This window comes from Microtus pennsylvanicus, chromosome 2, assembly GCF_037038515.1.
Source record: "Microtus pennsylvanicus isolate mMicPen1 chromosome 2, mMicPen1.hap1, whole genome shotgun sequence".
Classification (NCBI taxonomy): domain Eukaryota; kingdom Metazoa; phylum Chordata; class Mammalia; order Rodentia; family Cricetidae; genus Microtus; species Microtus pennsylvanicus.
Genome location: NC_134580.1, coordinates 138,552,085 through 138,569,798, shown reverse-complemented (window position 1 = coordinate 138,569,798; position 17,714 = coordinate 138,552,085). Strand labels below are relative to the sequence as shown.

At 47.7% G+C, this 17,714-nt stretch overlaps 1 protein-coding gene across 4 annotated transcripts; it reads right to left on the bottom strand.

The window, feature by feature from the left end:
* On the bottom strand, positions 1 to 17,078 carry Ttpal (alpha tocopherol transfer protein like). 4 transcript variants are annotated; one of them, XM_075962977.1, is made up of 5 exons: positions 16,966 to 17,078; positions 12,268 to 12,730; positions 7,792 to 7,985; positions 5,607 to 5,717; positions 1 to 3,963 (listed from the first exon to the last, which is right to left on the bottom strand). In XM_075962977.1, the coding sequence occupies exons 2-5, from the start codon at positions 12,713 to 12,715 to the stop codon at positions 3,868 to 3,870; spliced, it is 849 nt and encodes a 282-aa protein (XP_075819092.1). In that variant the 5' UTR covers positions 12,716 to 12,730; positions 16,966 to 17,078; the 3' UTR covers positions 1 to 3,867. The 4 variants fall into 4 exon arrangements, with proteins under 4 accessions (XP_075819092.1, XP_075819089.1, XP_075819091.1 ...); XM_075962974.1 differs by having other exon boundaries at positions 2 to 4,004; XM_075962976.1 differs by having other exon boundaries at positions 2 to 4,004; positions 12,268 to 12,733; positions 16,966 to 17,058.
* Between the last annotated feature and the right edge of the window lie 636 nt (positions 17,079 to 17,714).

The following is a 17,714-nucleotide window of genomic DNA, read 5'->3' as shown; positions in this document are numbered from 1 at the left end:
GAAACCTGTGTTTATTCAGGTCACCAGGACTACATCCAGGTTTTGTTTTAAGAACAAAAGCACAGTACACACTCAGCCTTACAGAGATTTTTATTGTTGGAGGTCTAGTCATGCATACTAAAATTACATATTTTCACCACTTAGAAAAATGCACTAGAAAAATAAACTTTTGGTCAAAACAAACACTGAAGTAGATGAATCCACCACATGTGCCTAAACTCAAAGTCAAACTGAATTTCAGTTTGAAGTAAGGAACGTGACCATGGGCTAAAATAGTAGCCTAGACTGCTCAGGAAAACAGCCCCATTCCCACCGGTCAGAAGGGTATTGGAGGTCTTGGCCGCTGGGAAGTTTCAAGTATTTACCTGTTGGGTTCCTGTGTGCTATGCCAAGAAGCGCCGAGGCACATCCAGGAGACTCCAAAGCAGCCACCACTTAACTGCCTGGTGGAAAAAAGCCTCCATTGAGATTGAAAACACACACACAGGACCCCAGGTAATCAAAAACCTATAAGCATGTAGTCGTCTCCAACTGCAAGTCATACTGAGCTTTCCTGTGGAGTTAGCTCCCACGGAGAAGTATTTGGTGGCGCTTCAGCATTTGAAGCCGAGCATTTCTGAGTTGGGAGAGCAGAAAGAAATTTGCTTGAGATTTAGAGTGAACAGATGGCAATACTGAGCGCCTTAGCAAGATAGCTGGCTGTCCTGAGCAACCAACCATTGGTGTTCCAGCTTGACATGACCATAGGACAGCTACATGTACATCGAGTGAACGTTTTCCTTCCTAAAGGAGATTCCACAGGAAAACCTGAAGTTCATGACTTCAAGATGAGGTATTATAGTGCCACAACAGCACTGTAGCTGTTGCTGCCCAGATGAAAAAGCAAGGTCCATGAATGATGAGGATGAAATGACATCCACCAAACTGCCTGCTGGATCGTAAGGCTGTCCCAGATATTCAGAGGGAATGCCTGCATTTCTGAAGAAGTCTTGTAACCTGAGGTGCTTACAAACCTAGGATGAGATGAGAGTGGTTTAACCGGCCTGTGCCCAGAGAAAGCCAAGGTGTGAAGCCAGCACTCTGGCTATTGCTGTAGATTTTATCTGTATCTCTCCATGAAGGAACAATAGGTTTCAGGGATCAGAATTTAGTGGAAGTCTGTAGTGGACTTGGACAAGAGAAGGAAACTCCCATATCCCTACACTAGCATATTGCAGCACCTATTCACTTGACCTACATTCTTAAATGACATTTGTTTTTAAAAAGCAGAGAAGAGTGCTCTTATGGCCAGAGAACCAATTAGGAACAGGATTGAGAGTTCAGTGTACAAGCCCCTTTGTCTAGTGATCAGGGGTGCCAAGTAGAGCTATAAAGCTGGGACCCACTTCTATTTCACTATCGCTTTTCCCTCCCAACACCATATAACCTTGAATTTTAGGAAAAGCTCATTTTTAGCTATCTGTAAAATGTCTAGAACTTTAAAGTCAGATACTTTACCCCTAAAGTCTTGCTCACTTGATGCCTCTACCAGTGTTCCTCGCAACTGAAGCTTTGCTGCGCCCCTTGCTCAGCACATGAGCTGCTTTATTTTACACCAGGAGGTCCTGGCCTCACAGAGGCTTCAAACCAGAGGTGCCAAGACTGATCTTTAGAGTCAGCAGGCAGCTGTGGGGACAGCAGACCCACGCTTTCAGGCTTGATGGAATGGCTCCCTAATCAAGAAAGGCCTAGCAAACTGGGTGCTTTATGCTCTGAGATTTTTCCCAGTGAGCCTGGCTGCCCTTTGTTAAACAACTAGCTAGTCATGTGACAGGATTTAAACCAGGGAAGGAATTCATCTTTCTCTTTGTCTTGTTTCTTTCTTTCTTTCTTTCTTTCTTTTTCTTTTTGGTTTTTTTTTCAAGACAGGGTTTCTCTGTAGCTTTGGAGCCTGTCCTGGAACTAGCTCTGTAGACCAGGTTGGCCTCGAACTCACAAAGATCCGCCTGTCTCTGCCTCCCGAGTGCTGGGATTAAAGGTGTGCGCCACCACCGCCCAGCTCCCTTTGTCTATTCTTTTTTCTTGTGCTTTCTTCCTCTTTAGGACCTAAGAAAGCTGTTAATAGAGTCTCTTGCCCAGGTTTCTGGGTTCAGAGCCATCATGGGTTTTTTCAGGTGTGTGAGTGGTCATCCCTGTAGGCAGAAAACCTGCCAGGAGCTAAACCAAATAGCAGAAACTTAGTAAATGGTCTCTGGGCAGTCAAGATGGGTGTATTTTGGCACTTAAGCTCAGCCAGGATCTAAAAGATCAAGGATTAGCATCTAGGTGAAAAGAATGTTTCCCAGAATTGGCATTATTGTGGTAAGTTTCAATTAAGAACTGTAGATGTTTTAGGAAATTTAGTAACAATTGACCGACCTTTGAGTCTCAAAGCCACTTACATGCCTGCTTACTCTAGTAAATACACAACCAACAGCAGTTGACACTATTTAACATCATAATACCCGGTGAATACCAAAGGTAACAGGTCAAAAACCAGGAGATAATTCCCTCAAAGCTTGGGTTAAGGCTAAAATTTTGACAGGTGTCTAAAGTGCCTAAATGCAAAACTAACATTCTGGCCAACTAGACAGACTAGACACTAGACAGTCTGCTGGGCCCCAGGTATACCAGCAACAGTCTGGCCCAGTGTGTTTCCAGAGACAAAAATAGAAGAAGCCCAAAGCTGGCCATTACTGTGACTGTTTCTGATATACTGCTAGTGTCTCCAGGGTGGAAGGGTTTGTACAAGATTTGGTCAGCCTCGCAAAAGCCATCCCTTTCAAGGTCACCCATCATTCTACAAAGGCAGTTGGTTACCACCAAAGGCACAGCCAAATGGTGATACTCCTTTACATAAGGCTTGTGTACATACCACAAAAAACCAAGACCCAACCACCTCTAGGTGGTCATCTTTGCAAGCAGAAAACCTAACAATTTCAGCACCTCAAAGAACCATCCCACATAGCTTACTTTTAGAAATGACAAAGCTGAGGTCCATGCCTTGTCCAGCCACATGACTTCTAGTCCAAATGCGTTACTCACATAGTCTGGAAATCCAGTATTTTATGTTGACCAGTATGATCCCATGGAGAACCAGAGCTAAGGCTTTATGGGTTTGGGAAAAGTTTCTATTGCAAGATTCAACCCTGGAAGCCCAGGGATACTCTGAAGCACCTGGCTTCCAAATTTGATCTATAACTACTGCCTGGGTCCTGGTATTTGTACTGCTCAGTTTACAGTGCTTTCTAGGTCCAGTGATGACAGCTAGGGCCTGAATCTTGAATCTTGCTGATGAGCAACAGAGGTCAACACCTAGGGTTATTGGGGAAAGAGAGTCAACAGTTTCACGTGTGGCCATCTTTCAGGATTGGCAAACTGCTTCAGAGTTGTGATCAATCCACTTGTCTCCTAGTTACTTCAGAGTGACTTTGACCCTGGTTGCTTCCAAGATGTGTAAGAAACAGATACAGACAGCTTATCCAGACTAGCAGTTGCAAACATTTGGGAATCACCAGGGCAGTTTCCGTGTCTTCCCTGGAATAATGCAGATAGCCAGTGGTCTGCCTGAGGCGGGCTCACCTTTAATCTTTATAGGCAGCTCCGTCGCTGCATAATGATGGAGCAAGACTGAGGCCTCGGCTTCTTCAGCCTTGTGCCTTTCTAAGGAATGAAGAATTATACACGGTGACTCTCCCAGAAGAGAGCTAATAGCAGGAGTAGAGCTGGGACTTCACGGCTCGCATGGAATCATCACACTGCGCATCTGAGATCAGTCCTTCAGGCAGCAGTGGCTGGCCTGGGAGACTGTCACAGGCAGGCACAGGCTGGCAGAACTCTTTTACAAAATCATCCTCTGATGCCAGCAGCACCGCATTCCAGGTGGCGATGTCCAGCTCTCCAGCTGTGCCCCCATACTCCCTGGGGAGGATATTCCTTGGAAGGCTTGTATGGAGAGAGTTCAGGTCAGACCCATGGAGAAAGAACTAAAACACAACAGTATAAAAAGCACAGACTCAGCAACTGTGATCACAGGCACAAGACTGGGTCCTTCAACATTCCATCATGGCGTTGGGGGCAGGACCACCACTCCTTTAAGGATCTATGGGCAGTCTTCTCACCGTGGGTGCCACTCAACCAGGGACTTCACCCTCCACCAAAATAAACCCCTTTGTCCCAAGTGACTTTTGTTTTGTGTTTTATTACTGCAAAAGAAAGGGAGGCCAGGAACCAACGGGGGCTCACACCCAGCCAGCAGCCTTCAAGGCTAATTGATCAGAATTACACAGACTCTTCTCTGTTAATATGCTCGGGGAAAGGGCCTGGGAATCTGGAGCTGGATTTTAAGCTTTAGCTCTTACAACCTTGAGATTCTCTATTTTTAGATGCTTTTTTTTTTAAAAGAAAAAGAAACTGGGCTGGAGAGGCGACTCAGAAGTTAGGAGCATTTACTGCTCTTCCAGAGGACCTGGGTTTGGTTCACATCACTCACATCAGGTGGATCACAACCACATGTAACTCCAATTCCAGGGTGATTCAATGCTCTCTTCTGGCCTCCTTGTGTATTGCACACATGCATGCTATTGAATAATCCTCTGCACACTGTGAAAATGTGTTGCTCTCATTATTAATAAAAAGCTGATTGGTTGATAGCTAAGAAATATTTTCAGGGCAGAGAGAATGCTGGGAAGAAGAAGGGTGGAGTCTGAGGAGTTTCCAGCAGAAACAAGGAAGCAGGATGGACATGCCGTGTTGAAAGAAGGTACCACTGTGTGGCAGAGCATAGATAAGAAATAGGGATTAATTTAAAATGTAAGGGTAGCTAGTAACAAGCCTGAGCTATTGGCTCAGCATTTATAATTAATAATAAATCTTTAAGTGGTTGTTTGGGAGTGGCTGCCAGAACACAGAGAAACTCCGCCTACACACACATACTTTTGTTTTAAAAAAGAAAAAGTGTGAAAAAGTGTGAAAGAAATCCAGCCCTCGGAGTGACCTCAATGTCTCTGGGTGCAAGGAAAGAGGATAAAAATGTCACTACCACATTTGCATCAGTGGCCCTGAGAAAGATGAGAAGAGGAGGGGCTTCTGTGTGTCAGAAAGGAAGATCCTCTTTTGCAAGTGTCTTCCAGGTTGGCCGCGTCACTTAGCAGTACAGCACTTAACTCAGAATGCATGAAGCTCTGAGTTAGCTATGGTCAGTCTGTCTGCTTGTGACCCCTTATTTCCCTTAGCCAAATCCTCTTACACATAAGATGCAGTGTTGGTTCACAGTGTCTAAGACAGGAGACCAGAAGTCTGAATAGATTCAGAACAGGGAGGCAGCTTATAAAAATCCCACCAATCAGCCTGGGCTACACGAGGCCCTGCAGTAACACAACACCCTCGTCCTGTTCTCGTTATTGGCAAACAATGTATTCTTACTAGTTCCATCTTCCCCTCATGAAAAGGATGGGCCATGTTAAGTCTAAGTACCTTATACTTCCAAATTAGTTTCTGGACAAAATAATGATGCTCTAGGTGTCACAATAAAAAAATAAAGGGAAATTTTTTTTTAAAAAGTATCAAGTTCAAAGGAAATCGCTCACCCTGTTTGCAATTTTCTCCTTCAGAAATGGTTTTATGATGGCAAAAATGCCTTTAAATATCCGAGGTTCGTTCACTATGTGGACTGCTTTTATCCGAATGGGGAAGCCATCCTGTGGGTGGAAGGAATGCCATGTTAGAACATAGGTAGTAGTATCTGGTACCCTCTCCTCTGCAGCTGCCCTCCTCATCTAAACCACAAGCCCAGCACCAGTCTGCTCTGACTCTCACAGCCGCCTCAGAGAGCCCTGGTGCCAATCACAAGAGAAGTTTTTGAGGACGTCTGGGTCAGAAGAGCTGGGCAAAGATAGCAGGTGGGAGGGCTCTTTTAGCAACAAACAGTGGTCCAAGACCACAGAGAAAGAGCTGGAAAACATCAGACCTCCCAGGTAGGAGCTGCCCAAGTGTACTTCCCATGGTGTACCAGGTATGATGTGAAAGCAGATCTGCTTGGGAAATTCGTGAAGCCAGGAATATACTGGCCTACATAGTCCCATAGGTTTCCTTAGCCTGGCTTAGTGGTCCAGGCCTGTAACCATAGCTACTCAGGAAGCTGAGCTAGGATAATTGTGAGTTCAAGGCCTGTCTGAGTTAGAGTGTGGTGGTTTGAATGAGATGTCCCCTGTAGGTTTGGGCATCTGAACACTTGGCCACACTGGGCGGCACTGTTTGGGAAGTTGAGGAGTGGCCCCCTGGCGGAAGTATGTCACTGGGGACAGGCTTTAAGAGCACACATCTGTTTTGTGCTTGCTATTGAAGATGTGAGCTTTCAGCTTCCTGTGCTGCCACCATGCCTGACTCTTGATAGACTGCTCTCTCTGGAACCATACACGAAATAAACTTCTTTTCCTAGAAGTCGCCTTGGTCATGGTGTTTCACCACAGCACCAGAAAAGTAACGAATCTACAGAGTACTTTCAAGGACAGCCAGGGCCACTCAGGAAACCCTATCTCAAGACATAAAGTGGCTTTTTGTTTGTTTGTTTTTTCAAGACAGGGTTTCTCTGTGTAATGTCCCTGGCTATCCTGGAACACATTCTGTAGACCAGGCTGGCCTTGGACTCAGAGATCTGCCTGCCCCTGCCTCCGTGTGCACGATCACCGCCTGGCTATAAAATCTGTGTTTTAAAAAGGGCTGGAACTTTAGCTCAATGGTAGAATCCTTGCCTAACATGCAAGGCTCTAGGTTCAATCTCCAGGTCAATTTAAATAAGGAGGGGGTGTATCTTTAAGTGCAGTTCTGTTCACAAGCTTTAATATCCTGATGTTGACAGTGAAATTCACCAGAAAGGGACACATTACGTCTCAGTTCCCAAATTTACTTAACTTTGGAATTTTGGTCCTTCTGGGTGATCTTACATTAGTAGAAAATATAGATCCAAACCCAACACTGTGTGTGTGTGTGTGTGTGTGTGATTCAACAGAAGCCATCAAAACCCAGAGCCAGGAGCTGGAGAGATAGCAGCCAAGAGTACTGCTGCTCTTCTAGAGGACATGGGTTCAATTCCCAGCACCCACATGGCAACTTACAGCTGTCTGTAACCCTAGTCCTAGGGAAGCTGATGCTTTCTGGCCTCCTCAGACACCAACCACATGTGCATAGATACAGATGTAGGCAAAATACCCATACACGTAAAATAATTAAAAACAAAATAAAACATTAAGCCAGGGATGTATCTCAGTGGTAGAGCGTTTGCCTAGCATACATGAGGTCCTGAGTTGCATTCCCAGCACAAGAAAAAAACAGTAGAAGCTAAGGAAAACCAGACTTTCCAGTTGACAATGCTGGAGGTGTGCATGGTGGTGGAGGCAGGGGGACCAGGTAATTCTCTGGCTACATATCAAGTTTGAGGCCTACCTGGAGCACAAGAGATTCTGTTTCAAAAAAACAAAGTAAGATGATGGCCAACAGCCAAGTAGTCTGTTTAAGTCAATTCACAGCAAGGGCTTGGACATCTGTGGACCTCAGTGACGGGCAGTGCACCAGGCACCTCACAGCTCACATAAGGCAGCATGCAAGGGGCATGTCAATAAGTAAGAGCTCAGTCTTTACAGCTGTGACATGTGGAGCAGGCCACTGCAATGGGAAGTGGGGTTCCTATAGCCCCCATAAGACAGCAGCAAGTGGACAGGCCATGGGAAAAGCAAAGCAACCACAGAATGGGTACATGATGAACAGGGGCCATACCTGAAGGATGCCAATCACCTTTTTGGCTATAAAAGGGCCAAAATGAGATGCTTTTGATAAGCTGACACCTTTGTAGTCTGCAAGAATTACAATTCCATTCACTTGGGTCTCTTCAGACTGAATGAGTTTCTCTAATGTCAAGTATATGGCTCGGATGTTCTCAGTGATTGGGTAGTTGCTCGGTATCCATCTGTCTGAGATCACAAGGATAGACAGTGTTACGGAATGAATACAAACAAGCGCTCAGAAAAAGATGCATCTTCTAAAACCTTGGCTTTGCAATGGAAGAGAACGACATTCTTGTCACCAAGATCCTGCCTAGCAACTGGTGTTTCCTAACCTCCTGAACCTAGCAGAACACCTGGAGACAAAAACACAATTAGGCCAGGTGGTGGTGATGCATACCTTTAATCCTAGGCGAGGAAGCAGAGGTAGGTGAATCTCTGTGAGTTTGAGGTCAGCCTGGGCTACAAAGCGAGTTCCAGGACAAGCTTCAAAGCTACACAGAGAAAACCCTGTCTTGAAAAACAAAAACAAAACAAAAAGAAAAAAGAAAGAAAAAGAAACCAAAAAAGAAAAAGAAAACACAATTGACAATTGAGTGTTGAGGTTAAAAGCATGAACTCTGAAGTCAGACATTTATTGGCTGTGTGACCTTGGGCAAGATGTTCTAGCACACTAACCCTCTGTAGACTAGGCTGGCCTTAAACTCACAGAGATCCTCCTGTGTCTGCCTCCTGAGTTCTGGGACTAAAGGCATGCACTACCACTTTTCAGCTGAGCCTGGCTCTTAAGTAAACAGGGTAACACCTACCTTGGCCACCTCTGCTTCCTGCCATTGTCATCACACCTGATTTTCCACTCTGGCTGCACAGAACTAACCTAACTGGTGACTCCGGGAGGGTGATGATGCGGACTGGCTGGCCAGACTGGTTGATGTCCTAGCCACAGCATGTGGCCTAGTCAGGCCACACAGAGCCAGACTCCATTTTAGGGTGTGGTCCTCGGGGTAGGGAAGATCACTCCTCCCTCTCCTAGTAGTAAAGCTGTCAGCCTGAGGTCCAGGGGCTCATGAGACCAGAGCAGGTCTGAGAATGAAGCCTGTGCCAAGGCTGCCATGAGATCATCCATCTAGCTCCCCGGCCCCAAACCAAATCAAACTGAACACAGATATCACCTGAGCAAATGAGTTGTTTCAACTGACAGAAGTTGGCTTTTGGTTTGCCATCTAAAGAGGGAGTCCTAAGTCATAAGCAGCTCCAGGGTGTTACAGGATGGAGCACAGCTATTTCCATGAGGCTTGTCCTCAAGTTCCTCCTTGCAAGCATCCTCCTCCTGATGCTTGATTAATATTTGCATATTTAGTGATTCCACTCTTTGGGAAAAAGATAAAAATGACAATCTTTTTGACTGTTAATCCCTACTATTTTTTTCCCCCAAGACAAGGTTTTTCTATAACAGTCTTGGTTGTTCTGGGACTTGCTCTGTAGCCCAGGCTGGACTCGAACTCTGATATCCACCTGCCTCTGCTTCCTAAGTGCTGAGACTAAAGGTGTGCGCCACCACCTGCCTTAATCACTATTCTTTTTCTCTTCTATTTCTTTTTTTTTGGGAGGGGTGAGAGGGTTGAGACAGAGTTATTCTGTATCCCAGGCTGGCCCTGAACTTTCAGGGATTCTCTTGAGTGTTGGGACAGTAGGCACAGGCCACCATGCCCAACTGGAAACTACTATTCTCAAGAAAATCTTTACCAAGACTCACGTACCATAAGACATAGAGACATAAGACATAAAGACGAAGCTGACTCAGGTGCTATACTCACACCTGCAATCCCAGCACTTGGGAGTTGGTGGTAAGAACAGGAGTCCAAGGAAGTCCAAGGCCAGCCTAGGCTACACAAGACCCTGTCTTTAAAACAAAAATCTCAGTGGTGCGACCACTGGTAAGATCCTCTTGCTCAGGGAAGCAACTCCCAACCTGTGCTCAAGCAAGTGACCCTAATTAAATGTAGTGGGCCACTCCCCACCCACCCGTTCCCTGCAAAGAGGTGAGTGGGGCAGCACAGGACATGAACACTGGAGGACTTCTTGGGAATTAGAGGGAAGGGTGATAATGGATAATGGGGGCTTATGGTCAAAGTAATTATATATGTATGAAATCAAGAAAGAATACATTAAAAAACAAACTTTCATTTTGTTAAAAATGGGATATGTAATGAATGTGCACATCTGAATATGTATGAGGGGACATGTGTGCCACAGAGCATGTTTGTAGGTCAGAAGACAATCCTAGGTTGTCACTTTGCACTTTGGCTTGGGTTCTAGGGATCTGAACACAGGCTTGTGGGGCAGGTGCTTTTACCCGCTGAGCCATCTCACTGGCCCTGTACAACATTTTCATACAAATCTTTGCCAAACCTGGTGGCTAATGCTCATGTGAATTACGTCTGCCTCTATGTAGCTGGACATCATCTTTTCAACCGCATACATCTCAAAAGAGTTTAGAAACAAGCAAAAAGCCCGGTTAGGAGCACATCTTTGTAGATACGCTTCCTCCTAAGAAGCTGGGTCAGCAGGGAGGGCACAAGCACATGCCAGGAGGAGGCAGAGCCAGCATGATGACACTTGACGGCCTGATAACACTCCTGCGCTGAGCTCACAGAGGCAGACAGATCGCTGCCCGGTTTCTAGGTCTCGGTGCTCAGAACCTGCACTGCTTCTTTCAAAATAAACACCTAATTTTGGAAAGTGCCTGGCACAGCAGGTGAAGCGGCTCCAGCTATGTCTGACACACGGCGCAGGGTGAAGAGAATGCTCTAGACTGCACAGACAGCTTGTCAAAGGCGAGAAGGAAATGTGGTGTGAGGCCGGCAGGCGGAGGGAAACAGATGGAGGTGGCCGCGCCACCGCTCGGCACCCCTGCAGGTGCAGCTGCAGACACAGGGTCAGCATGTGCTCACTTCCTGGCCTGCTTAGGAGGAGTGCTGTAATCTCTCACTCTCCCTGGACTCTGCCAGGCAGAGAACTGCAAGGGGCTGCGAGTGGACTGAAGATGCTCTCCTACACTGCAGCTGGTGCCCAGGACGGACAGAATTAGGAATCAGAAGGCTGGCATCCCATGCCCTTCATTCACTAGCTAACACTTCTAGTTTCCCCCTTTAGCCGCTCCTAGGGCCATGGTTTTAAATGCTCTGTGGGAGCTTCCCTTGCTGCAAATAACCATGCTTTTCATTATCTTTCCTGACACCTAGGCTGCCACCTCCTCTCTATTGCGAACAGTAAAGTTAATACGCAGAAAAGCAGGATAGAGAGATGCAATGTTCGTTTACTGAGTCTACCATACTTCTTTGTGTAATGTTGAAAAGACACTTTTTTAAAAAGCTGGGCATACGCCTTTAGTCCCAGCACTCGAGAGGCAGAGTCAGAGTCAGGTGGATCTCTGTGAGTTTGAGGTCAACCTGCTATAAATAGCAAGTTCCAGGACAGCCAGGGCTACATAGAGACTTTATCTCAAAACACAAAATAAAATAAAAATAAATAAATAAGAAATAAAAAGAAAAATAAAAAGGATGCATTTTTTTTTAAAGTAAGCTACACCGAGTACCACTATGAAGTGCTGGTATCGGCAAACGAATCAAGGGGTTCTGATCTTAGCTCAGTGGTACAGCTCCTGCCAGCAGGTGCACACCGGGGTTCCAGTCCAGCGCTGCAAAACTAACTAACTAATTAACTAACTAACTAACTAACTAACTTAAACTAAGTAAGTAAGTATAAACAAATAAATAACAATATATAGCCCTTGTCAGGGTTTAACCCCACAGAGGAAGGAGGGGAAGGAGCAGAGAGTGGGTACCTTCCCAGGCTTCTGCCCGGCCCACACTGTCTTGCTTCTATCTGTCCTCAGCCCACTCAGAGGAGGCACTGGGAGGGGCTTGGCAATCATGCCTGTATCCCACGATTCCTCAGCCCACTGGATTCCTTCCCTTGGAAATCTGAGTTTGCACTGACAGAAGCTCACTGAGTGACCAGGTGAGTCTGAGAGCGTTGCTGTCCTTCAGGGTAAAGAATATGAAGAAGCTGTCTGTGCCCAGCAGATAGACCTGAGGACCTGTGCTCTGGGCTCTAGCAGCAACTTCAGTATGGTGCATCTGGGGGCTGTTCCCGCCTCATTGGGTCAGATCTTTCTGTGGTCCTCAGTTAGTCTGAAGATGGTTTGTCATCTGTAGTCAAAAGAGCTTTGGGGCAGGCATGGTGTACACACTTAAAATCTTAGCACTTGGGAGGGAGAGGCAGGAGAGTCAGGAGTCTAAGATCATCCATGGCTGCATATTGAGTCTAAGACCAGCCTGGATTGTTTTTAAAAAGCCAAAACCAAACCAGAAAAGTACCTTCACTAAAACAATCAAGTGGGGGACTTTGAGAGAAAGCAGGGTGAAGAACAGACCCGCCCCAGAGGGATCACACGTTCCCCCAGTACCTGGTCGGATGCAGAGGACGTGGCAGCCCCTGGGGTCTGTGTGGGGCAGCACTGTGAGGAACCCAGAGTTAAGAACATCTTTCAGGGCTGAAGGTCTCAAGTTGTTGAAGACTTCCGGCCAGTTCCGCCTGCAGCCATGGTAGTTGACCAGCAGTTGCAGGGCCCGGTCATAATCAAACTTTCGGGCCCGCAGGAAGCGCAACAGGAAAGCATCATCGAGCGACGTGCTCAGGTAGGGGTACTCCTTCCGCACCATGTCTCGAAGGGCCTGCACATCCCGGAGTCTCCACTCGGGCTTCTCCTGAAGCTCCTCCCTGGCTTTGGTGACCAAGTCTTCTGTCAGCGAGCACACGTAGCCGGGAGGCTCAGGTGGAGGCAGTGGCAGCTCATTTTCAGAGAGGGAGGCCACAGAGGGGCTGGTTCGCAGAGAGTCGCTTTCTTCTGACATTAGCTATGGGGGTTCCTGCTGACACACAGGTCACACGTGAGGGTAAGAAAGTGCAACATGGGCCTTCGTGATGGCTCAACAGGTATTTTTGTCACACAACCCAATGACTGGAGTATGATCCCAAGAACCCACAGAACGGAGAAAGGAGCCTATTGCCCCTACGCTCACAAACTCGCATGGATGCGTACATGTAATGTTTCAAAAACTGTTTACTATTAGTATTCTATTTATTTATTTACCTTTATTTTTGAGTCAATCTTTTAAAATTTATTTTTACTTTATGTTCATTGGTGTTTTGCCTGCATGTATGTCTGTGTGGGGGTGTCAGAAGCCCTGGAATTGGAGTTACAGACAGGTATCAGATGCTATGTAGGTGCTGGAAACTGAACCACTGAGCCATCTTTCCAGCCCATGTCTGTAATTTTTAAGGTGAAACATTGCTTACTTGAAACCCCAAGAGCGGGAAATGGGTGACAGAGAGTTTTTGTCAAGTTACCTCAGGGAATCCCAAGGAGGAGTGGTCTTGATCTGAGTCACATACCTAAGTCAAATCCAACAGCCAAACACTGCGCCTTCCTTGGAAGGGTCTAACTAGGGGCTTGACTTGTTGTTACATAAATGTGAATGCAAACACCCTTGAGATTCAGACCCAGTTCAAAAATAAGGAACACATCCTCTAAAATACTGGTGAGAATATAAACTGAGTCTTTCCCAGAGAGCAGTTTGTCAGTGCTGAAATTCAAAACTAGGCTGTTGAGAGCGTTCAGCCAGCAAACTGCCCAAGGTGCTGTTTAGATGCCCATTTAGATGCCCAGTTTCCAGGGATGCGAGTCTGCCTCCACAGTAGGTCGCCCACCCCCGCCAAATAAATAAAAAAATAAGGTGGAGATTGATCAAGGAAGACCTCTCTCTCTCTCTCTCTCTCTCTCTCTCTCTCTCACACACACACACACACACACACACAGATGCAGAGCTTCACGAACTGACCTTTGCAGGAGGAAAAAGCCACAAGAGAGTACAGAACAATTTTGTGTAGGAGATAAGAAACTTACCAAAAGTGCCTCAAAGAAACAGATCTGAACAACTGGACATTTAAGAGTTTGTTTTTGAGAAACAGTCTCACTAGGTACCTCAAGATGGTCTGGAACTTGCTAGCCTCCTGCCTCAGCCCCTGGAGTGCTGGGATTGCAGGTATGTGCAACCATGTCTAGCTTGCCCAAGTTTTACAATGTAACTTACTATGGAGATCATGGAAATGTAACTGAAGGACCCCGCTGCAGTCCCTTCAGGGGCCCTATCCTATTAAAGCCACGGTTTCTACAAACACCCACAACAGCCCCCGTCCCTACCCCCAGCCAGTGACTGACCCAGAGAGACTGATATAGCTGGATTCCTCCTGCCTACACCTCCGTCACAGGGCCCAGATCTGCCTCACGGACCCAAGGCTCCTCCTCATCTCCTTGAATCTGTGGAGGCACTCCAATAAACTCCACACACTGCCCGTCCATCTGCTGATCCATAGGGCTTGCTCCTGGAAAACCTGTGCTAAACACTATTGGATGAAAACAGGACAGCCTGAGCTGTCCTGGAATCGGTTGGCAGCAGGACTTCCTGGCTGCAGAGCCTAAGCCTTTGTCCATGCGTGGACACTGATCTTCCACCCCATGCTCAACAAGGAGAGCAGGGGCCATCTCAAGAGTCCTTCCTTGTACATACCTGTAATGTCCTGGGTGCACCTGGCTGAACTCCCTCCGGTCCACTGTGGATAGTGACCAAGAAGGCCACTCCCACCAAATCTTAGGATCGCCCACTCCATTACTTGAATTCCAGCATCTAGTCACACCAGGTTCTTTCACTTGCTTCCAAAGATGTGTCCTCATTCCGTGCATATTCTGGTCCCTCTCAATGGTGTGTTCTTACTCCAGCAACTCTCAACCCACACAGACTCACCCTGAGTCCTGACTGGGTGACACACATGCATCCAATGAATATCAGACACTTAACGATGTCTGGGTTCCTCCCCCCACCCCCAGGCACAGTAAGTAGAAGCAAAGAAAAAAAAATCCTGTCTTGTTGAGCCCAGTGGAAATGGGAGACAGTTTCTAACCGTAATACATAATACACAGCTTACTATTATGAAGGACAGAAGTGTGTGTGTGTGGGGGGGTGGGATCAAGATTGGTTTTAAATGGGGGCAGCCAGGGAAGACTTGACAGGGTAACATTTGAGCAAAGATGGCAGGGTGGGCCAAACATATCACATGGTTGTGTGAAGGTATCTGAAAAATGCCTGGCTTTTCTGAAAAGTAAGATGCCCAGTGTAAACTGGGCGGTGGTGGCTCATGACTTAATCCCAGCACTTGGGAGGCAGGTGGATCTCTGTGAGTTCAAGGTGAGTCTGGTCTACAGAGCTAGTGCCCGCACAGGCTCCAAAGCTACACAGAGAAACCCTGTCTCCAAAAACAAAACAAAACAGACAAACAACAACAACAAAAAAGATGCCCAGTGTAGCTAGAACTAAGGAAGCAAGATGGGGGAAAGCAGATGGATTTAGAGGCCATGTGTACATCACAGAAATGATAAAAGTAACTTTAATTTAAAGAGTGGACCGCAATGAAGTGCTGGCATAGAAGGATTTAGAGGCCATGTGCACATCACAGAAATGATGAAAAGTAACTTTAATTTAAAGAGTGGACCACAATGAAGTGCTGGCATAGAAGGTTAAACAACAACCCAGGCAAAAGGGGACCGTGACATGAAGAAGCTGGCCTTCACTCACTCCAGGCTGCCTGAGCTGCCTGGGCAGGAGCTCTGTGGATTACATCTCCAGTTTTTGTCACGTGTTCACGTAACCAGTGTATGATATCCCGTGATCGCTGTGCAACACCTCGTAGCACCTAACAGGGTCTTAAGACATAGAGGCTCCATGACCTAATCCTTTACTGTACTTTACATAGAGTGTGCTGAGCAAGGGAAGGGACACTCCTGCCTTCACAGGCTCCACCCTGGGCTGTTTCCATGGCAGTCGCCAACAGGTATCCCTGGAATCCCAACCCACAGCCTACCTGAGATGAACTGTAGTGTCACAGGTCAGAGAACTAGCCTTAAAGGCCCTCTCCTTTCCTCCTCCACCCCTCCTCTGCCAGGGGAGACAAACCAGTGACCCTCTATTCTTGGAGTAGCTCACACATCCGATACCCACTGCATGAAATGTCCTCTCCATGTTCGCCACCAACCACACGACTCATGATCGTCAAGGCCCAGCTGCGAGGTCATCTATTCTGTAAAGCTTCCCCGATTTCCTCAGGACGAGTCCCTCCAGGTTTCCACAGTCCTGGGTTCCCATCGCGCTTTAGAAATGTCTGTTCAGTGTCACAGGTGTTTACGTGAAACCCTTCAGAGTCAGTTCCCACCGGTTCATTTATCAGAGAATTACTGACTGCCTCTTGCAGGTGTCAAGCACTGTGCCGACTATGCTAGGAACACAACGGAAAACCTCATCCCTGCCTTGTGCAGCTTACATCACAGTGGTCTGATGGAAAGAGGTCATGCATGCTTCAGGGTTTTGCTTTGAGTCAAACTCTGCATCGTACATCCATTGTCTTATTTCCTCCTGTGGGCTGCTGGGGATCGAACCCACAGCCCTGCACATGCTAGGCACCACTCCACTGCTCAACTCTATTGTCAACTGCACAGTTCATCTTCAGGATACGGAGCCAGCACTCACCCCCTAGTGATCCCAACAGAGCAGAGACCAGGCTCACCACAGCCCCCAGTGCCGGCTCATGACAGCACTCAGTAAACATCAAGGGAAGTACAGCAAGCCCTGCCCAGTGAGGCAGAGAGAAGTGTCAAGCCCCACCCTGGCCTCATCTTCTCTCTCCTCCACCTGCAGCCTCCTGTTGTATCCCCAAGGGCTCAGCAGTGGCTGTCAGTCTGGGGAACGACGTGATGGGTGGCCTTGGGGACAGGAGATAAAACCTAGCATCCTCCCCACCTGGAGCCATCTCCCCGTGGAGCATTCCCTCTCTCCCCAAACAACCGGAGGCCGGAAACCATCTCTCTCGGAGCCCCAGAGACCTTCGAACCGCTGACAGCGGTCCAAGGCCCCTACTTCCGGCGGTAGCCCCTTCCCCAGGTGTCCCCATTTCCTGGGGTCTCCCGCCCCTCTGGCTCACTTCCGGCAGTTTCACCCTCTGGGGTTCCCTTTTTCTGGCCCCTGGGCGCACGCACAGGCTAGCGGGCACTCACCAGCCCGGCGGCAGGCGGAGCGCGGGTCTCGGCGGCAGGAGCCTCGGCTGGCAGAGCGCAGTACAGACCCACACTCCGCAGCCGGCCCGCCCGGCCCTCGCGCCGGAAGTGACGTTCGGGCGCGCGAAGGCGGTGCCCACCTGGGAGCGCGCTTGAGTGAACGTGGCGGCGTTGGCTTGGATCTGTCCCCACCTGGTGGCCCCGGCTGTGCAACCGGGTGTGTTGACAGGGGAAACTGAGGCCTGGAGGAGGAAAGCAGCTGCTTCCCTAGAACATACTGCCTCAGCATGCCTAGTGTTTGCATCATTTTCTCTTTAAATTGTCCTGTTTTTGCAAATCCCCGGCTTCACGACAGGGAAGAGGCAGAGGTGCTGTAACCGGCTTCAGACCCAGACCTCAGAATCTGCATTCCAGAACTCCTTGGCCCTCGGCTGACTTGTGCCCTGGCTGTCCAGAGTCAGTACACCACCAGCTGAGCCATTTTGATGCCTAGCCTCCTGGAGTCAGTTCTTCCTGAGTAACACGGTTCCTGACTCAGTAACTACCTGTTTCCTGCTTTGGGGCTCACGAGGTTGTCTCCAGACAGCCATAGTTTGAAAGGGAGTTCACTAGCTCCGTGCCTGGCCCATGAACTACCCTCACTACATACATATCCCTGTTTTGTACAACTGCAATTTGGGGGGCAAATCTCTGAGGTTCCTCTTTCAGGTACGATAAGGACAACAAATCATTTCCAAGAGAATGTCAGA

Coding starts and splice junctions, on each gene's coding strand:
- Ttpal (XM_075962974.1), bottom strand. CDS start 12,715: ATGTCAGAAGAAAGCGACTCTCTGCGAACCAGCCCCTCTGTGGCCTCC. Junction 5,718..7,791: donor AGGTGATTGGCATCCTTCAG/GTATGGCCCCTG, acceptor TTCCACCCACAG/GATGGCTTCCCCATTCGGAT. Junction 4,005..5,606: donor AGGAGAAAATTGCAAACAGG/GTGAGCGATTTC, acceptor GTTGTGTTTTAG/TTCTTTCTCCATGGGTCTGA.